General features: G+C 41.0%; 1 protein-coding gene across 3 annotated transcripts in view; it reads left to right on the top strand.

Moving 5' to 3' along the window:
• Positions 1–3,250: 3,250 nt before the first annotated feature.
• foxc1a (forkhead box C1a) overlaps positions 3,251–18,444 on the top strand; it is a 108,952-nt gene continuing 93,758 nt past the window's right edge. Inside the window, exons 1-2 of one of the 3 annotated variants that reach the window (XM_051069990.1) lie at positions 3,265–4,756; positions 4,877–5,765. In XM_051069990.1, the coding sequence (XP_050925947.1) occupies positions 3,841–4,756; positions 4,877–5,262 (1,302 nt within the window). In that variant the 5' untranslated portion in view covers positions 3,265–3,840 and the 3' untranslated portion in view covers positions 5,263–5,765. Of the gene's footprint in view, positions 4,757–4,876; positions 5,766–18,444 lie in introns of those variants that run through there. The other 2 variants (XM_018676497.2, XM_018676500.2) reach the window with 2 other exon arrangements.

Here is an 18,444-nt window from a genome sequence, read left to right as displayed (position 1 = left end):
ATTACAAGATATATAAAACAGAGCGCAAAACATCTGCCAGATGAGCTTAATGTTATATTGGAGGAACAGACTGCAGACTGTAACAAAGAAATATACAAATGTAAGTACATGATGATGTTGTCAATCAGCAACACCAATCACCACTAGCGTTCTATACAGTCATCACTGTGATTGGTCACATGATTGCTGTCATCATTGTTTCTGTTGGGTGTGCCCCACATGACCAAGAGGAGGAAATGGGGATACGGTGGAACCCAAGGATGATGGTGAAAGACACTGGCTGTTGTAAATTACTCAAGGGTTTTCAACACATGGCATGTTGAGCACAAACCAACAATTTAGTACATGTCACTGAAAAGGATGATACAGGTGACCCAGAGACGGATACAGGTCCAAGCTGGAGGTCACTGAACTTATTAGTTATTATAGACTGTATCTGTAACAGCTGTTTTTAAGGTTTTGTTCTGTTTTTTTCTGGCCGAAACTTTCCCCTGGCCCTGCCTAATAACCACACCTTTATTTAGTTACAGTATTTAGTGCACTGGTGCTCCATCTTTAAAACTGAAGTATAGGTAAATACAGTAGAAGTTCTGTACACCTTGTTGAAAGTTATATTCCTAATTATTTTAATGAGGTGCATTAAAGTAAATAAATACATTAGCATATGTGCAAGTACAGGGAAAAAAAGATTAAGAAGGGCCTGCTGTCTATAAACAAGTAAGGGTTCAGCTCAGGAAACACTGCAAACATCGCAATGGTTATTTCAGGTCATACCAGTGCCTACATATTCTATATATAATATATAATTGGTTTCACTTCGTTTTACTGAAAAACAGTGCATAGGCATTGCAACCCTGTGAGCACGCCGACGAAGCCTTTTTTATTCTGCACCTTTCTGTGGATGCCAAGTTTGTTACACTGTCAAATACAGGGGACTGGTGTTTTGGTGTTTTGGTGTAGAAAAGGTGTTTTTTTCTTACTAATGGTCAGTATATCACACAAGAGTGGATCCTCAGTTACATGGCCAACAACTCCTCACACAAATGTTTTAGTGACATTGCTATGCAGAGAAAATGTTTACAGTGAAAAGCTGCTCAGTATATGACTCATACAGCTAAACTATAGCACTGTAGTGTTGTGAGTGGTGCATTTCACTTGTCTTTCATGATGACGCCCAGACAATCACTATCTGCAGTATTAAAGTAATCCATAAGGTGGCAGCAGTGTCTCATAAATGTTTCATGCCCATTGGACGTTCCTAATTGTTTAACGGATCAACCAGCCATCACCACACACACACACACACACACACACACACAAGTGAAATTGATTTTTTTTTTTTCATTAATATCCAGAAACGAAGGTTTGAAATGTCTTTTTTAAATGGTTGGTGGTCATTGAAGCAGGGACTTCTCTAAGGTTGAGAATAATCAACTCCAACTAAAGTTACACAAAAAAGTTACAGCAAAGAACTTTACCCCCTCTGAACGCCAGAGGGAGCCAAATTCATAGTTATGATGAATCTCTCTCTCTCTCTCTCTCTCTCTCTCTTAAAATAACAGCATCATTGTGAGCTGGATTTTGTATCACGTTATTAGATTTTTATGTCAACATTATATTTGGAGATAGTAATATAAACACGAAGCATCGCACCGTATGACAAGATTTACACTTTAAAATATATATAAATATGTGACAATAAAATGACATATACGTATATACTAATAACAATTAGAATATAACCATTCTCTAATTGTTTGATTATTTCTCATTGTCTCAGTTTTTATTTTACAGACTAAGAAATATTCTAGTAATAAAATGCCAAGACGCAGTTTGTTGGTACAAATGCACAAATGCCAAATTAATACAGATATAAAACAAAACAACAATAAATTGAATTTAATCGTACAGCAAAACATATTTAAGTAGGTCCTACATCACCATAAAAGCATCACATTTATTCTAATAATGGTGATGTCCTCACTATATTGCAATTGCATTAAAGAAGAATAAAATCAAATAAAATAGCAAATGTTTTGCCTGTTGTTCTGTGTATTATTTTGACACTCACTCGCGTATTTCACTGTGCTTCAGCCGTGGATGCCTTAAATAATAAAGAGTTAAGGAGGACTGGGTGGGCAGGCCGTGGTATTAAGTAAAAGGCCCGTCGTGAATTGTGTAAACAGCCCAGGGCGGTGGAAAAAGTTCATGCCCGGGTCCATGTAAGGAGAAACCGGCGCAGCACCAGGCCACTGCACGGACATTTAATTAAGACGACCTGCGGAGGATTACAGCGATACTGGGACTGTAACTTTGCCTCACAATGACCATTAACAATTTCATGCACAGTCGCCTTTGACAGCAGGGCGATGCAGAGGCCTTCGGGGTCGCAGCTTACTGAAAACTTTCCTATCTTTGGTCACATTTTGTGTCTTTTGCTTTTGATTTACTTCACAAAAACTCAATTTTAAGAGTTCATCACATGGCATGACAAATCCACAGACTGCTACAGGACGCACAATAAACTCTCCAGATAATTTTTAAATGAAAAAAAAGGTTACCTCTGTGTGAAGAAAACAAAAATATGGCTGTGAATAATTATGCATTCATGCTTAAAAAAAAAAACTAAACATCAGCTTCTGTTTATTTGTCTAAATTGACTGTACATTCTAGATAAGTCTTGAACATCACAACACATCTGATATTCAAACACTATAATGAAAAACTCCACGTTAAAGGTGTCACGGTCGTCCCATTTGGTCCCCCGTCTTTAAATTCCTCCTTGAATAAACTCTCACCCCCCTGGTCAGTATCAGCCCCAAATTGTCTTTTAAATTCCCGTCGTAATTAGATCGCACTTAACCGCCCACTTGCCAACCATGCGAGGCTCTATCCTGCTTTGATCTCACGGTGATCTGCTGCTGGCGCTGAGTCTTTTGACTAATAAAAAGCACTTTAAAAGACGTTAAAGTGCACGTAAACGACGCCATTTGGTTTCACTAGTGTTGCCGTGTTTTTTAATAGGAAAAATTTGGGGGTGTAAAAGTGGGAATACAAAGTGATTCATTAACTGCTCATTAGGAGAGACAGACACAAGGGAGCATGCCAGATAAATTCACTGCATGACATGTGCAAAACCGATTTTTTTAAAGAATAATATCAGAATTAATTTAACGCTATAACATCCAGACTAATGTTAGGGCTTTACATTTGAAAGATAACTCTTCTGTTCTTTAAAGACAACTGCAGGTCTGATAGAGGATGCGTCTTTGCAACAGAGTGCGCGGGGACGTGCACTCCATGATCTGGTTGTGTATACATGTGAGTCGCTCTGTCACGTCTGAAGTCTTGGCCGGAGTGTGGGGCTGGGAGTTACCGACACCTTCTCTCTCGTTTTACTAAAAGCCCCCCGAGTGTGGTCGTGCAGGAGCCACTCTCAGCTCCCTCTCTCTGACTTCCCATTGGACGACCCGTTCACTTTTCGGGGAGGAGCTCCACTGGCAGCAAAAAAGGAGGAAAGAATTTAACTGCGCAAAAAGTCCTGTGTGGTGGTGACGGATGTCCAAAGTTCAGAACTTTTTCAATGTGCGTTTCATAGAGACACGCGGAGAGATGGGGACGGCTTAGACGCTGCTGAGATCCAAGCACACGCTTGCACTGCGGTCGATACCCCCTTTCCCCCCCCCGTGTCTTTTTCTTCTTTAAGTCAGCAGTGAGGAACTGTGATTTGAGCTTGCCCCTTCAGCCTTCAGAAGGAGGGAGAAGTGGAGAGCTCTCCGTCTGCCTATTTTGGAGCTTTATTATTTTTTGTTGTTGTTGCGCCGGATCAAAAGTTGAGACATGCAGGCTCGCTACTCCGTCTCCAGTCCCAACTCGTTGGGCGTCGTGCCGTACATCAGCAGCGACCCGAGCTACTACCGGGCCGCTGCCGGTGGGGGATACACGGGGATGCCAGCACCTATGAACATGTACTCTCACGCGGCTCACGACCAATACCCAGCCAGCATGGCCCGTGCGTATGGACCGTACACCCCACAACCTCAGCCCAAGGATATGGTCAAACCCCCCTATAGCTACATTGCGCTCATTACTATGGCTATCCAAAACTCGCCTGACAAGAAGGTGACCCTGAATGGGATTTACCAGTTTATCATGGAGAGGTTTCCATTTTATCGAGACAACAAGCAGGGCTGGCAGAACAGCATCAGGCACAATCTGTCTCTGAATGAGTGTTTTGTCAAGGTGCCCCGCGATGATAAAAAACCCGGTAAAGGCAGCTACTGGACCCTGGACCCGGACTCTTACAACATGTTCGAAAACGGGAGCTTCTTGAGGAGGAGGCGGCGGTTCAAGAAGAAGGACGCGCTGAGAGAGAAAGAAGAGCGGCTGCAGAAAGAGGTGCCGCCGAGGCAGCAAGGCCGGGAGCAGGAGCAGCCGGTGCAGGGCTCCCAGCCCGTGAGGATCCAGGATATTAAGACTGAGAACGGCACCGTCACTCCGCCGCAGGCCGACTCGCCCACCTTGAGCACCGTGCCCAAAATCGAGAGCCCGGACAGCAGCAGCAGCATGTCCAGCGGGAGCCCTCACAGCATCCCCTCCACCAGGTCCATCGGCATGGACAGTTCCGAGCACCACCAGCACCACGGTCAGGCCTCGACGCAGGGCTTCAGCGTGGACAACATCATGACCTCCCTCCGGGGGTCTCCGCAAGGGGCCACAGAGCTCACCTCCAGCCTCACCGCCTCCACCAGGACAGGTATAACACCGTCTTTGTCCTTAAACTATTCTCCAAGTCAGACATCTGTCTATAGTTCACCCTGTAACCAAAACTCCATCTCCACTACCTCCAATGCAACCTATCATTGTAACATGCAAGCCATGAGCTTGTACGCCGGGGACAGATCTAGCCACTTGGCACCGAGCACCACCGTGGACGAAACGTTGCCAGATTACTCGGTCACAACCACCTCATCCTCCCTGACCCACGGTAATCTAAACTCTGGGCAGGAGGGCCACCATCCCCACCAAGGGAGGCTGACCTCATGGTACCTAAACCAGGCAGGAGACCTGGGCCATCTGGGCGCAGCTTACCCAGCGCAGCAGCAGAACTTCCATTCAGTTCGAGAGATGTTTGAATCCCAAAGAATTGGCTTGAATAACTCGCCGGTGAATGGGAATAACAGCTGTCAGATGTCATTCCCACCGAGCCAATCCATCTATCGCACTTCGGGAGCTTTCGTATATGACTGCAGCAAGTTCTGACCAAAAAAAAAGAAAGAAAAAAAAGGTCGATATTTTCCTCACGGTGTTTGAACTCTCTCAGTAAAATTCAACGCCCCCCCCCCCTCTCTCTCTCTCACCTGCCCCACACCACATGGACTAATATGAGACAGCAAACAAAAAACAGAAAAGACTTGATCTTGGTTTTTTCTAAAGAACAGTGTTACTGCAAATAACACGTAAGTCTCTCTTTGCTTTTGTGGCTTTATGTGATATGTTAAAAAAAATATGCCAGTTTTCATGGACGTGTAAATTGCATATAGTAATTTATTTCTAAACTGTAGCCGGATATTATGGACCAAACACCAAAAAAAGTGTTTCTAAATTTGAACTGCCTTAATTGTCCAAAAAATGTTCCATTATAAAAGTTAAAAAAAAAAAAAAAGGAACGTGTATATCGCCGTACTATTTCAAAGATTCTTCACTTGTTGAAAAGTATTTTGAAGGATTTGTTTGTTTGTTTAATAAATTGTCATTTTACGTGAGTTAAAGTGACGCCTCGTTTCTTACAGACTTGGATACAGGCTAGTGATATTTTACACTCAGTCTGGCCCGTGTTAGTTGTGTGTGGAAGGTGAATAGGCTTCGTTATTCATCTGATCTGACCCTCTGAGATTTAATTCTTATGATGGTGTGAGTTCATCAAAATATATATATAAAATAAGGATGTTTGAGAGGTCATCTGCTGTAAATATTCTGACCTTATTCTCGCATAAAGCTATTATTCTTTACTTACGATAACGCCCTTGAAATATATATTTTGTTTCTCGTCTTCTTGTTGGAAAAAATCTTTAGGAAACAGGGAAAAGGCAAATTAGATTCCATCCGCGTGCGCACGTCCAAAGAGAGAACACATGTTAATGGTGTGTTTATTTCTAAGCCTTTTAACTTCCTTATTCATTATTCACATTCAATTTATATTTCCATTGTCCTGTTTGAAACGTTTATAAGTCATGATAAGAAATCATGGTGATCGTGTTGACCTCGAGGCCTGGACCCGGGGAGCAGCCTGCGCGCGGCACAACTTTGTTTTGGATTGCGTTGTGTGTTTACTGGCGCATACCAGCGCTTACTTAATATCATACCACACATGCCAAAGATAGTCCCGTTGTCACTTCAGTTTTGATGTTTCAATTTTCACCGGTCTGACACGACACTGACGTGACCGGAGACAACAACTACTCCACAGTCAGTTTTTTTTTCTTAGTGCACTGATACTCATCCTTCTGTTTCGCAGCGTTTGAATGTTTAATTGTAAGAATGAGGAGATGTTCAATTTGGCTTCATATGTTCGAAATGTCAGATTGAGGTTTTATTGTAATCCCAGCTGGCGAGTTATAAACGATTACAGTTGGTTCCCCTCAGCGTGAAAGGGAATCAGTCTCTTTTAATCATATTAAATGACAACTCATAAATTACCTCAAAATACGCATTTATTCAGTATTTTTCTGGATATCTGAGGAAACTGTTTAAAGTAATTCAACTATATGTATATGTATTTACATTACTTAATGTCAAACCAGCTTTTTATTTTTATTTTATTTTATTTTATTTTTTGGGAGGTTTCAGATATTTACTAATACCTGACAGATATTTATTTATTATCTCATACTTATTTAGATTTATTTATTATCTCATTAATACATCAGCATTGGAAATATCAAAAGTTTTTACTTGAACAGACTGCGCATGGCTACAGTTTACAAAAGCATCAATAATAATAATAATAACAATAACAATAACAACAATAACAACAACAACAACAACAACAACAACAACAACAATAATAATAATAATAATAATAATAATAATTTTACGAACTATGCAGCTATAATATAGCCGTTATTATCACACCACCATTATAAACAATCAGAGTTTTCTATACATTTTCTAACATTGTAATAATAACAACCGTTAATAAATGTATAATAATATACCACACATCCATAATCTGCAGGTTTAAATTTCAAAGCTGCTTGATTTTCTCTTTTACTAACCAATATTATGATGACAATTTAGGCTCTTTCTGCATACGTTTCCTCCCTGACAGAAAAACTGTGACAGAACCCACTCGTGATCAAACAGCCTGTCGCGTTACAACATGCAAATAATGATTCTGAACCCCTGTTTCTAAATTTGAAGGTGGGCTTATTTCTTTTACGTCCTTTTCTCTCGCTTCAGGCCTTTAGATGAACAACGAGAGCGGCGGCAACAGTGAAGCTGTACATAGAAACAGAGTTAGCTGAGGATAGCTGCAGGACGTGCATGCTTCAGACTACAGCACGGCATAATCTAGATTTGGGGACAAAACCGACAAATATATGAACTGTTTAACGCAGCTACAGTGAAATCCTGCTCATATGTATCTGAGCAGCTCTCCGGTTGCACCAAAACTACAATCAGGCTCATAAAAGTCATTAGATACTTTCCCAAGTATAGGCCCAATAAACAAACGTCGCGTTAGTCAAAAGATTGATGGCGCCCTCACAGAATAGACCAGGTCAGGAAGGAATAAAATTCAATCAGAGAGCTGGAATCGTTTTTCATGAGACGGAAAAGGCAGAGAGGGAGACGGGGGTCAATGAGGAGGATGTCGGCCGCCAGAGAACCATCAACAATATAACAGGACATAGCACAGAGAGAGAGAGAGAGAGAGAGAGAGAGAGAGAGAGAGAGAGAGAGAGAGAGAGAGAGAGAGAGAGAGAGAGAGAGAGAGAGTTTAACTAGGTGTTTGTGATTTGAGTTCATTAAAACTGTAAATAACACAATTAAAAATGAAAAAAAAGAAGCCAATTGAAAGGAAGATTATAGCTGTTGGTGCAGTTGGCAGTGGAAATGAACTGATACTGTAATTAGCAACGAGCCTATAGTTTCCTACGTGGTGCCTGAGGGGTCCCACAGCAAGAATGGGTACAAACTTAATTTCACTTTCATTTCCCTTCACAGAGGAAGCAATAGCTAAAATTTTTTGTTTTGTTTTGCTTTTACAGTTATGCCCCCACCTACAGTACAGGCGGTTATGATAGTTATTTTAACAACAAGTCTAATCAGATGTTTCTAAATCTCCTAAGCACGTGGGGGGCCGTGTGTGTTTGGGGGCTCCTTAACGTGAAGACATTTTGGGGACCCTTGTTTAAACCTGTATGAAGGCTTTACTCTGCTTTCTTTTTCCCTTCTGAATCGTTCCGCTACATTCCTGAAAATGCACAACTTCCCTCACTGCTTTGGGTCAAATAGCAAAGACAAAAGCGTCTGTGGTGGCCACGTCTTTAATATTCAACAGATCAAAACTGCATCTCAGATTTACATCTGTTACCTCGTGGTTGTTCTTAAAGCGGACATGAAATGATTTTAAATTAACAAAGTATTTCAGTGTTAATTCGTCGCTGATCACCTCGCCTGAAAGCGAGTATAGGTTATTATTCAGCATAAAAATAATGTTCTAAACCATCTAGTTACTTTTGTATGTAATATATTCTGAATTTGATCTCTTGAATTTGAGTGCAGACAGGCGAGCTGTGTGTGACAGACTGTGTGTTAAGAGGTCAGGCCAAAGGTGAAGAAATGCACATAAAAATAAACAACTGCTCCACAATAACTTATTATCGTAAAGACAGCATGTATGCAACATCAACTATATAGAAAATTATTTCATATCATCAAATAAATGTGGACTGATGGATTTGTTGTAGCTCACTGTTACATCAATAAAAACCAGAAACAGTTTTGACGCTGTTATTATTAGGCGTGAATATGCAAAGGAAAATCAGTGTTGGGGGGGACTACATTTACATTACTGACAGCTTACTTCAAGTTTTAAAGACAATATGCCGAATTTCTTTAATATAAGTTAAATATACTTGTGGATTTTTTAAGGATAAAAATGTCCCTATCTTCACAGATCCTTTCACCATCTCTCTGGTGCGTTTACGGACTCATAAAGAGATAAAGAGCACCGCGTCTATCGGCTGTAGGCCTAATGCTTGCAGGTTTTGTTAATCTAGGAACCGATGGTTGTTCCATCCTTACTGGCCGTAAACTCGTACTAGCTGTGCGTAAAATGCAACGCGACTGGGCCAAAGCTTTTCCCTGACGAAAATCTACGAAGCTACTTGTAAAGCGCTCTTTGTAACTCATCCTATATTCTTTCATTTTAAAAGCAGAGGGAGGGCGGAGAGAGAAAGAGAGAGACTAGATGCACTAGAGCCCCTGCAGACTGTGTGCACCTGTATGGCTGAGTGACCAGCTCAGCTCAGTTCAGTGTGTGGAGGGGGAAAAAAATGCTGTGTGTGTTTTTTAGCTCTGTGTGTTACAGTGCGCGAGACCCCGAGCTCCCAGCGTCCCATCTGCTTCTAATTAAGGGCCCGTAGACGCAAATTCTGTCTGCTCTGCGGCCAAACGAGCGAGAGGCTGGAGGTCCACCACTTGTCTCTCTCAGAGGGAAAAAAGTAACCGCCTGCGTGCACGCGGCCTCCCACCCTGCGCGTCTCGTTTTTTTTTTTAAAAAGAAAAAACAAATGATAATTGTCAAAGAAATGGTTCACTCGGCTTTGTCAAAACAGGCAGAGCGATGAGTTGTAAACAAGGCTTCCGGATTTTAATTAACGAGCCCGAAAATGGCGCAGCATCTTCAGGTCAAAAATTAAAAAAAATAAAAAAACGAAAAGAAATGGATCTGGTGCAGGCTCCATGAGCAGTTGGGATGGTGGTGGGGATAATGGGGTACTGTGGATTCAGACCGAGAGGGGAAACGGCCGACCTGCGAATAACCCGGCAGCCTTGGCGGGATACCTCAAAAAGCGAACAGAGTTGCCTTCAAGTTACACAAAACCTGCTTCTCTGCAGCTCTCTCGGGCGTGCGGTTTCTAATTATAGCACCTTTTTTACGCACCGTGCACTTGAATGTCTCAATTATACCGCCATGACATACAGTAATTTACTGTCAGGTAGTTTAATTTTACGAATATATTTCTGAAGGTCTCATATTCGTCGACTTTGCAACCTCCTTTTTTAATCTGAATGAAATAAAGTCTCATTCTGTCACAGCTGTGGGCGATAAAAGTATATTCTTATATTCATTTATATTTGCTTATTTTAATCTTTTTTTTAAAACACATTATATAATTTTAACAAACATGTATGCAAGGGAGCATGGTGTTTATTTTACTTAAAGCCCAAAATAAACAAGCCAGAATGTTAGCCATGTAAAAGAGCCTGATCATATTTTTTTTTTGCTTGCAAAAGGCATGGTGTCTTGAGCTCATAGTAAAAATATGACAAAATGTAAAAAAAATAAATAAATAATAAGTAGATTACAACAGGATAAAGCAGCGCAACAGAGCAACAGAAAAGACTAGTGCATTTTTTGTTTGTGTGTTTGATTTGCTTTGCCTTATCAATTGTACAATAATGGTCCTGCCTCATAAAATAAATATGTACTGGATACTGCAACTTACATGTTTACATATAGTAAATATATGGGGCTAAACATACCCACATATTTACATTAAAATAAAAAGCAAATTCAGTTTTGGTTGACTGCTGACTTCCAGTCTCAACAAACTTGAACCCTGTAGCTTGTGACATGAGAGGGCCACTCCAGAGCTGTCCAGCTACTGCTATTTGAGCCACAGTAGCAGTTGTCTGTGTCTTTCGCGGGTCTTGTATCATTTTATGGTGCAAGGCCGCCACTGGCCTATGAAAACATCAACAACAGCAGACTGACATGAAAGCTGTCTCTTCTTTTAATGGGGAAATGTTTTACAAAAAAAAAAAAAAAAAAAAATGCAATCGGGCCCTATCACTGTCTGTCAAAGAAATATGTATAAATATTAGTTTCAAAATTATATACCCTAAAAAATTTTAGGGTTGTTGTTTTTTCCTTTATGCTAAGATGTTGTTCCTTATACAAAAAATACGTTTTAAAAAAAAAGCAATACTAAAAAAAATAATAGCAACAGAAATAAATAGTAACTTATTGGTGCGAGAAAACCTAAATTCTATGCTATTTTCTGACTATTTTAAAAACCTACTTTTTCATTAAATCCACCATAAAGTTAATACTTCTATTTGTCAACCATAAGAACCTGAGACAATATCAGAAAACATTTGTTCAAGACAATAAATTTATAAGAGTGAGACATTAATGGGGGCATAATTTTAGTGAATGCAAATTAATTTTCAAAGAATGTAATTTGTTTTAAGACCCGCTACAAGGGAATTTAAGCATAATGTACATGCATGCAGACGTCATCAGTTTTCACCAGACTCTCCTATCTTGTGAGCTCAGGGAGGCAGGTTTCATCTGCTCTAAAAGAGGAAGAGAGGCAGTGCTGGAAATGACCCATCTCAGTTTTGAGTCCCTCCAAGGAGGAGAAAAGAGAGTGTCACCCCACCCAGGGATAGAAACAGTGATGAATTGGGCAGCAGAGTAAATGTCATCTTCCTTTAAAAAAAGAAGGAAAAAGTGGCTTCACACTGGAGGTGGATCACTGAGGAAAACAAACTTAAAATTGGATTTTGATGGGGGGGGGGGTGTTTGCGTGTGTGTGTATGAGCAGAGATAAAGCTATCTAAAGTCGTCAAGGAACCTATTAACTCCTGGCAGAGTCAGTGTTGCACTCCACTATGCAGTAATGAGAGATCATGAAATTTGAATTTGTGTGGCCACCAAAACTGTCTGCCACAGACTTTGTCTTGAATTATTTCCCACAGATTGCATTGACACATCTTCCCTTTCCTGCCTTCGCTTTTATTTTGAAATTCAGATGGCAGCAGTGGTTGTGTAATCGAAAAGAAGGCAATGTAGAGCACAGCTCTGTGCTCTCTGGGACTGCACTAATCCAATGTACTTCAGCTGATTTATTGAAAACAGATTAATCCGCTATTTTCTTAGACCCATCAGAGACAAAAACATCTGATCACATATTAGCTCCGTCAATCATATGCTGAGGTCGGCGGGTCACAATATTATCTGATGGAACAGTGCTGAAAATTCAGAACTACTACAGAAAATCTGAATGTCAACAATAACACATCCAGCGAGGGAAAATATTGTGTCATTCTTTCCCTCCTCTCTCTCCTCAGTCTTTTTCCTGCCTTTATAACGTTGTTGACAGATTTGGTAAGTGATGTTTAGGTGAGTAAGGTTCAGAGCAATCCTCTGATTTATTTCAGTTTGCTGAATTAACTGCCTGCAAATTCCACAGACAATTTCAATCACACATTTTTATTATTTGTGTGATGACACTTGTTATCATAATTAAACATTATTTCAAGCTTGAAATATGAGCCATCATTAAATGTGTCTTCATCTTACTCAGCAGTTACTCATCAATTTCCTTGCAGGTCTCATTACAGCGTGACTGACTGACTCTGTCACGGTTGCAGTTTTATTCACAACACCGTGCTTCCAAAAGAATGACGATGACAGTGTGTGCGTGTGCGTGTGCGTGAGAGAGAGAGAGAGAGAGAGAGACACAGAGAGAGAGAGAGAGACAGAGAGAGAGAGAGAGAGAGAGAGAGAGAGAGAGAGAGAGAGAGAGAGAGAGAGAGAGAGAGAGAGAGAGAGAGAGAGAGAGAGCACCCAAAGGCATAGCTGTGTTCGACTGACAGTCTTGTGGTCATGCATGCTGCTCCATGTTTCACCTAGATTGGGATCAGTCCCCGCAACCAAAGTGGCAGGAAGCAGGGATTTACCTGCAGCCCCTCCCCCCACCCACAACTACCACAAACACGCACAGAGACAGACAGACACACACACACACACTCGCACGAACAACATGCTGCAATGAAGAGTATGCAAAACGGGATGTGAGGTGAAACACAGGCAAGGAGAGGGAAAACAAACTCCTTAAAAGAATAACACTGACCCAAGCCACAAGTATTGCACATTTCCACAGTTAATTATAAATAGAACTTGTGTGCAGATAGGGTGACACCACAAGGATCCTATTGAAACAGCATCAACATACACTATAAGACTGTTGAAGCAATAAAATATACAATATAGAACAAAAACAAGATCTAAAAAAAAAATTGGCGAAAAGACATTCTTGCAGAATACCCAACATACCCATGTGCAAATACAACAATCCTACATGAAAAACACAACATGGCTCTTTGCAGTGATCTCAAATGTCAACTGTCTGAGCCAGTGTCAATGGACAAACTGCCCTCTGACCTCTGAGACGAAAACCCTTCCTCCCAACAGTTTTTTTTTCAGCAGCACCATTGTTTATGCCTCAGCCAGTTAACTCATTTTCTTTTAAGTCGTCCTTTCTCCATTTTCATGCTTGGTTGCATCGTAAAGAGCATTCAAAAACCAAACTTAGAGGTGAAGAAAGTCAAGGGTGAGTGTCTATAGAGCGCACAAAAAAAGGGGAAAAAAGAGTGAAAGATTAAAAAGCAACTTGAGTTAGTAGAATCTGATCTGGAGACACCAAAAGAGGGGATTAGTTGGAGGGGGTGTTGGAACTTTGCTCTCACTGCATTGCTGGCAGCTTGGACGCTTTCATATAACATCAGCAGTCCTTGGTACTGTTTCCTGCGAGGTGTGCAGGTGTGAGGTCTTCTCCGTTCTAGTGAGAGGCATCCAGATGGTGTTTGTGTGTGATGGCGAGCGGCAGTGATACAGCAGCGGTTCCTTTCACAGATCAGCACTCGTATCTCTGTTCCATCTCCAGGCTCTCTCTTGCTCATATAAACATCCCCAGTCCAGGGCCCTCTGATGTTTCTGCCATTGTGTTTACAGTGAGAAGTCAGGCAAATACGTGAACTTTAAGACAAAGGGAACAAGGATGAACAATGGACAGAGGGGCTAAGTGTTTGAGATTGTTGTGGTGAGAAATTATACTCGCACTATGATGCAAAAAAAAAAAAAAAAGATTTTTCTGATACAGCATTTCAAATTTTTTTGCAGGTAAAATGTTGAAATGCCAAACCTACACCAAACATTTAAAGACACAAGTTGCTATTGCACATTTGCATTATATCACTTTGTATTATCTCTTGCCAGTGGCAAATCAGTTCTTCCAATGAGATTAAGCAAAGAGTGTTTTATCCTGTGGTGGTTTTCATACACGTACTGCACCCTTTGGTCTGTGCACCAGCCTTTACACACAGTAGGAAACAAGTTCAATTACACCGATTCAGCATAGACATGGGCGGACCCAGAAAAAAAAAAAAAAAAAGAAGTCACGTTTCAGCGCTCAGGGCCTGTGGCAACCGAAATGAAGAGTTCAGGAAAAGTGGAATGTAACACACACACACATGTATACACACATAAAGGCTCACTCACAATTCTTAGCTCATTCTGCCAAAAAGGTTAAATTGTCTTTGCAATGAAGCAAATGAGATGTAGCATTCGCTTTTGAAAATGGAGCTTTTGTCTGAAAATAACTCTCGCAAAAAAATAATCGTGCACATTTCCAATCAAACCCAAACCCCATGCAATGCTACGACTCCCGACATCAAAGCGCGCTAAAAGCGATTGTCCCCACCTCCCCTTGCTCCTTTTAAACTGCCTGTTTTTCAAACATAGAAAGAGGAAAAATCCCCCGAACATCAAAGAGGGAGACAGAGAAAGTAATTTAGCCTTATCTTAATTGAGCTGCAATTTTAATAATGATCTTACACATTGGGACCGAGGAGGAGAGAATAGCTGCAGGCTGCAGGACGAGAGGCATGGCTCTCCCCAAACTCTCTGTGCTCCACTGCTCTACTCTGGTTGTCTAATCTCAGCTCCAGACATGTCATTGGCTGGTGATTTATGATGACCTAATGTTTTGTTTACTTCATGCTCATAACAGGCGGGCGGATTGCATAGGGCATGTCGTATGGGGAAACATGAAAGGCGCTGGGACTGCTTGCAGGGCCGCGGTCCTCCGGCAGTTCACAGAAATAAACAGCTCTGTACTTCAGCCACCTGGCACAGCACCTCCTTCAAAAAATTGAGGGCCAGGGCTGCTGGCTACTCCAAAGTTTACAAAAGTCCCAGGCTGTGTGTGTGTGTGTGTGTGTGTGTTTCATTGGCTGTCATGAGGCAACCATCAATCTTCAATGCAGAGGTTACACACTTGATTTAACCTCTGGAAAAACACATTGACCTCTCTGTTCATGCACTTTCTCAATAATTGACTTGCCTTTGCCATACAAGAGGACAAACATATGGGGTTTGACAACTGCTTGACAGTAAGGTCAAGAGTCCAGTAAGTCAGTCTACTTTTAAATGTCTTGGATTCAGCTTCTGTTGGTGCCTCTCTGGTATTTAGCGAAGCAATCAAGAGGGACTCAAAAGGTCCTGAGCTGTGTACAGGAAATGCTGTTACCACTAAACATAATAAACAGGAGCTTTGTGTGAGTGATTTGAATGGTGTGATAATGCAGGGGCGTCACGGTGGTTTCTGTCATTGGTAAAGAGTGTGTGACCATCAGAGAATTTGCAACGTGTTCATGTTTCAACCTCGTGTTTCTTTCACCAGCCTCACCCTTGCATATCTGATCTGGACACAGTGACTCAAATGTCTTTTTCTCCAAAAGTAATGAGAAATATTTGTGGCGTGATGCACGTTAGCGGACAGCAAGGGAGGAGAGACAGAAGACAGAAGGGAGCAGAGGCCACCTCGGCCTACATCTCCACCCATTGTGGGGGGGCGTGCGCAGGTTTCACCTTTCTGATGCGGGCAGTAAAAAAAAAAAGGATACGGCTCCATGTGTTTTCCTCCAACTTCATTACAGTTGACGGCTCAGCGTGAAACCTTTGAGTAGTAGTATATAATACTAATTTAAATGAAAGATTTACTTGCTCAAAGCAATACTGTAACAAATTAGTTTTGTGTGGTTTGTGTCTTTTAATCTCAAATGAGCCCATTATCTTGGACAAAAAAAAGTCTGTGACTTTGAATTCTACTTCCACAGCTCCTTGACAGATTTAGTCAATCTTACTCTGCCCTCATGCGCTCAGTCATTTGTTTTTTATGCTGAGTAATATTACTGTCATGATAGAGCTGACCTAAAATGGGTCTGAGGTCAGTCTTTGCATGACAAACAGTCCCTCTAAGTGCATGCCACTACTAATTTAAAAAATAGGTTACTTTTCATTTGGAAAGTCCCAGACTGAAAAATTTGAAGTATGTAGATACTAACAGATGAGTTAAAGTTAATTTGAGGGTTGGGATTATGGTTAGATTTATGTAGATACAGGATAGGTGTATAACCTATGATTATATAATGTCACAAATATGGCAACATTGATGGGAACACACATCAAGACTTGAACATTTTATAAATCAAATGAGTTTAAAAAGAAGTGAGAGATACAAATGTCAAATACATCAACAAATCCCCTTTAGCCTAATCTCACCCAATCTTGTAAACTTCAGCTGTTTAACTTTATGTGTTTCTGTTGTTTATAACACTACCCAGAGGCTAGGCCTACAACTCCCAGAGATGGAGATGTCAATAGTGTAAATATTTTTCTCCTTCCCTGTCTGGCCATTCAAAATCCAATTTGAAAACCCCATCAGATAGGCATTTCCTCCTTCTGCACCAGCAACTAGAGCAGGCGACTGCTACATTCTTATCTTATCAGCAGCAACAATCTTGCATCTCGTCGTGCCCAAACAGGGAGAAACAGAATCATAATGAAAGCTGTATTCTAGCTCCCACCTCTGCCACAAATAATGCACATACTGAGACTAATATGCCACTTCTTTTGTCATTGACTCGGATTGAATATTGGCTTTTTGTCAAACGAGAGAGCATAAAGGGAAAAAAAAAAAAAAAATCCTCTTCGTGCTCTTAATACTGCCCCCCCTCCCAGCTTCCCCTTCTTTTTCTTCTCTCCTGGCACGGTGACATGCATGATAAGAGCAGTGAAGCAAACTGTGAGCTCTGTCTGGGTCTGTACAGGAAGTGCAAGGGAATCAGTGGTGTTGTCCATCAACGACTGCTCTGCTGCCGTCAGAGCCGAGAACAATGGCCACAGAATCCCCTGGCATCGGGAAGACTTAGTCAGCCTGCAGTCTCACTCGCAGTGAGAGAGGAGATAAAGTTATGAGGAAAATGAGAAAAGGTAATCCAAAAATGACACCCACTCATACGCACATGGACTCAGTGGCATATTAAAAATCACTTCTAATGAATATCTCAATCAAGATTACAAGCCTCTGTGACAGGAATCATGAAAGTGGGTTGGAAAGTTCACCCACTGGGTCAAGTTACAGTTAACCCTTTAATACCTGTATGTCTTTGGATGAACTCATTAAGTATTACAAATATCATATATTTCTCATCAGTGAAGTCAACAGAAATGTTAATAGATCTATATCCTACATTTAGACCTCACAAATATCATCACACTGGAGGAACTGGTCATTCGCTAAGCCCCACCCCTGGTTACTGTTGCTGTGGATGTCAAGCTTTCCATTGTGGCGCTGAGCATAAGCAGTTTTTGTTGATAAAGACAGCAAATTTCCGCCTTAAAATTTAGAATGGGACCTAGATTTAAATCAAAGCTAAAGCCGCATGACATCTTGGGTAAAAATTCAGCAAACTAATTGACTGATGATTTCTTGTATTATCTTGTACTGCAGTGAAGAGCTAGCTAGTCTGTACATTTTAAAGTATGATTAAAAAATGTATATGGAAGACTGATATTTCCTTGTACTGGTTTGCTAGCATAGATGCCAAGTTTGTATTGTTTGCTGGGCTGTGAACTTCCCTGTAGCCAATGAGCCAGACAGAGTCCATAATATGAGCCCTAGGTTTTGGTAGCATCTAGGACCAGCTTAAACCAGAGTGTGGAAATACAACAGTGGATGCGCTAGCCACAAACTATGGTTGTTGTTAGATAACATTAGATAACAAACTAATGTTATCATTATGTCAATATAATGTAGTTAGTTGATGTGTCCCTCGGCCTTGGAAGAACTGCCGACTCCCATGCATAGAACATTAGTTAGCCAGATATGCTAACATTTGCAACTTCGGTTAGAGCAGATAAACACATTGTTTGTTGCATTCCTTACATTTTTGCTCTTATATTTCTGGTTTTGGAAAAATGATAAAGAAAATCTCTTAAGACACCAAGTATCACTCTTGGCTCCATGTGCATTATTTCAGCATGTGGAGAAATCCAAAGTGTGTCAGGCCTGCTGCATCTAG

This window comes from Lates calcarifer, linkage group LG4 (genome assembly GCF_001640805.2).
Source record: "Lates calcarifer isolate ASB-BC8 linkage group LG4, TLL_Latcal_v3, whole genome shotgun sequence".
Lineage (NCBI taxonomy): Eukaryota > Metazoa > Chordata > Actinopteri > Centropomidae > Lates > Lates calcarifer.
The sequence above is the reverse complement of the archived record's forward strand: the minus strand, read 5'-3'. Positions and strand labels throughout refer to the sequence as shown.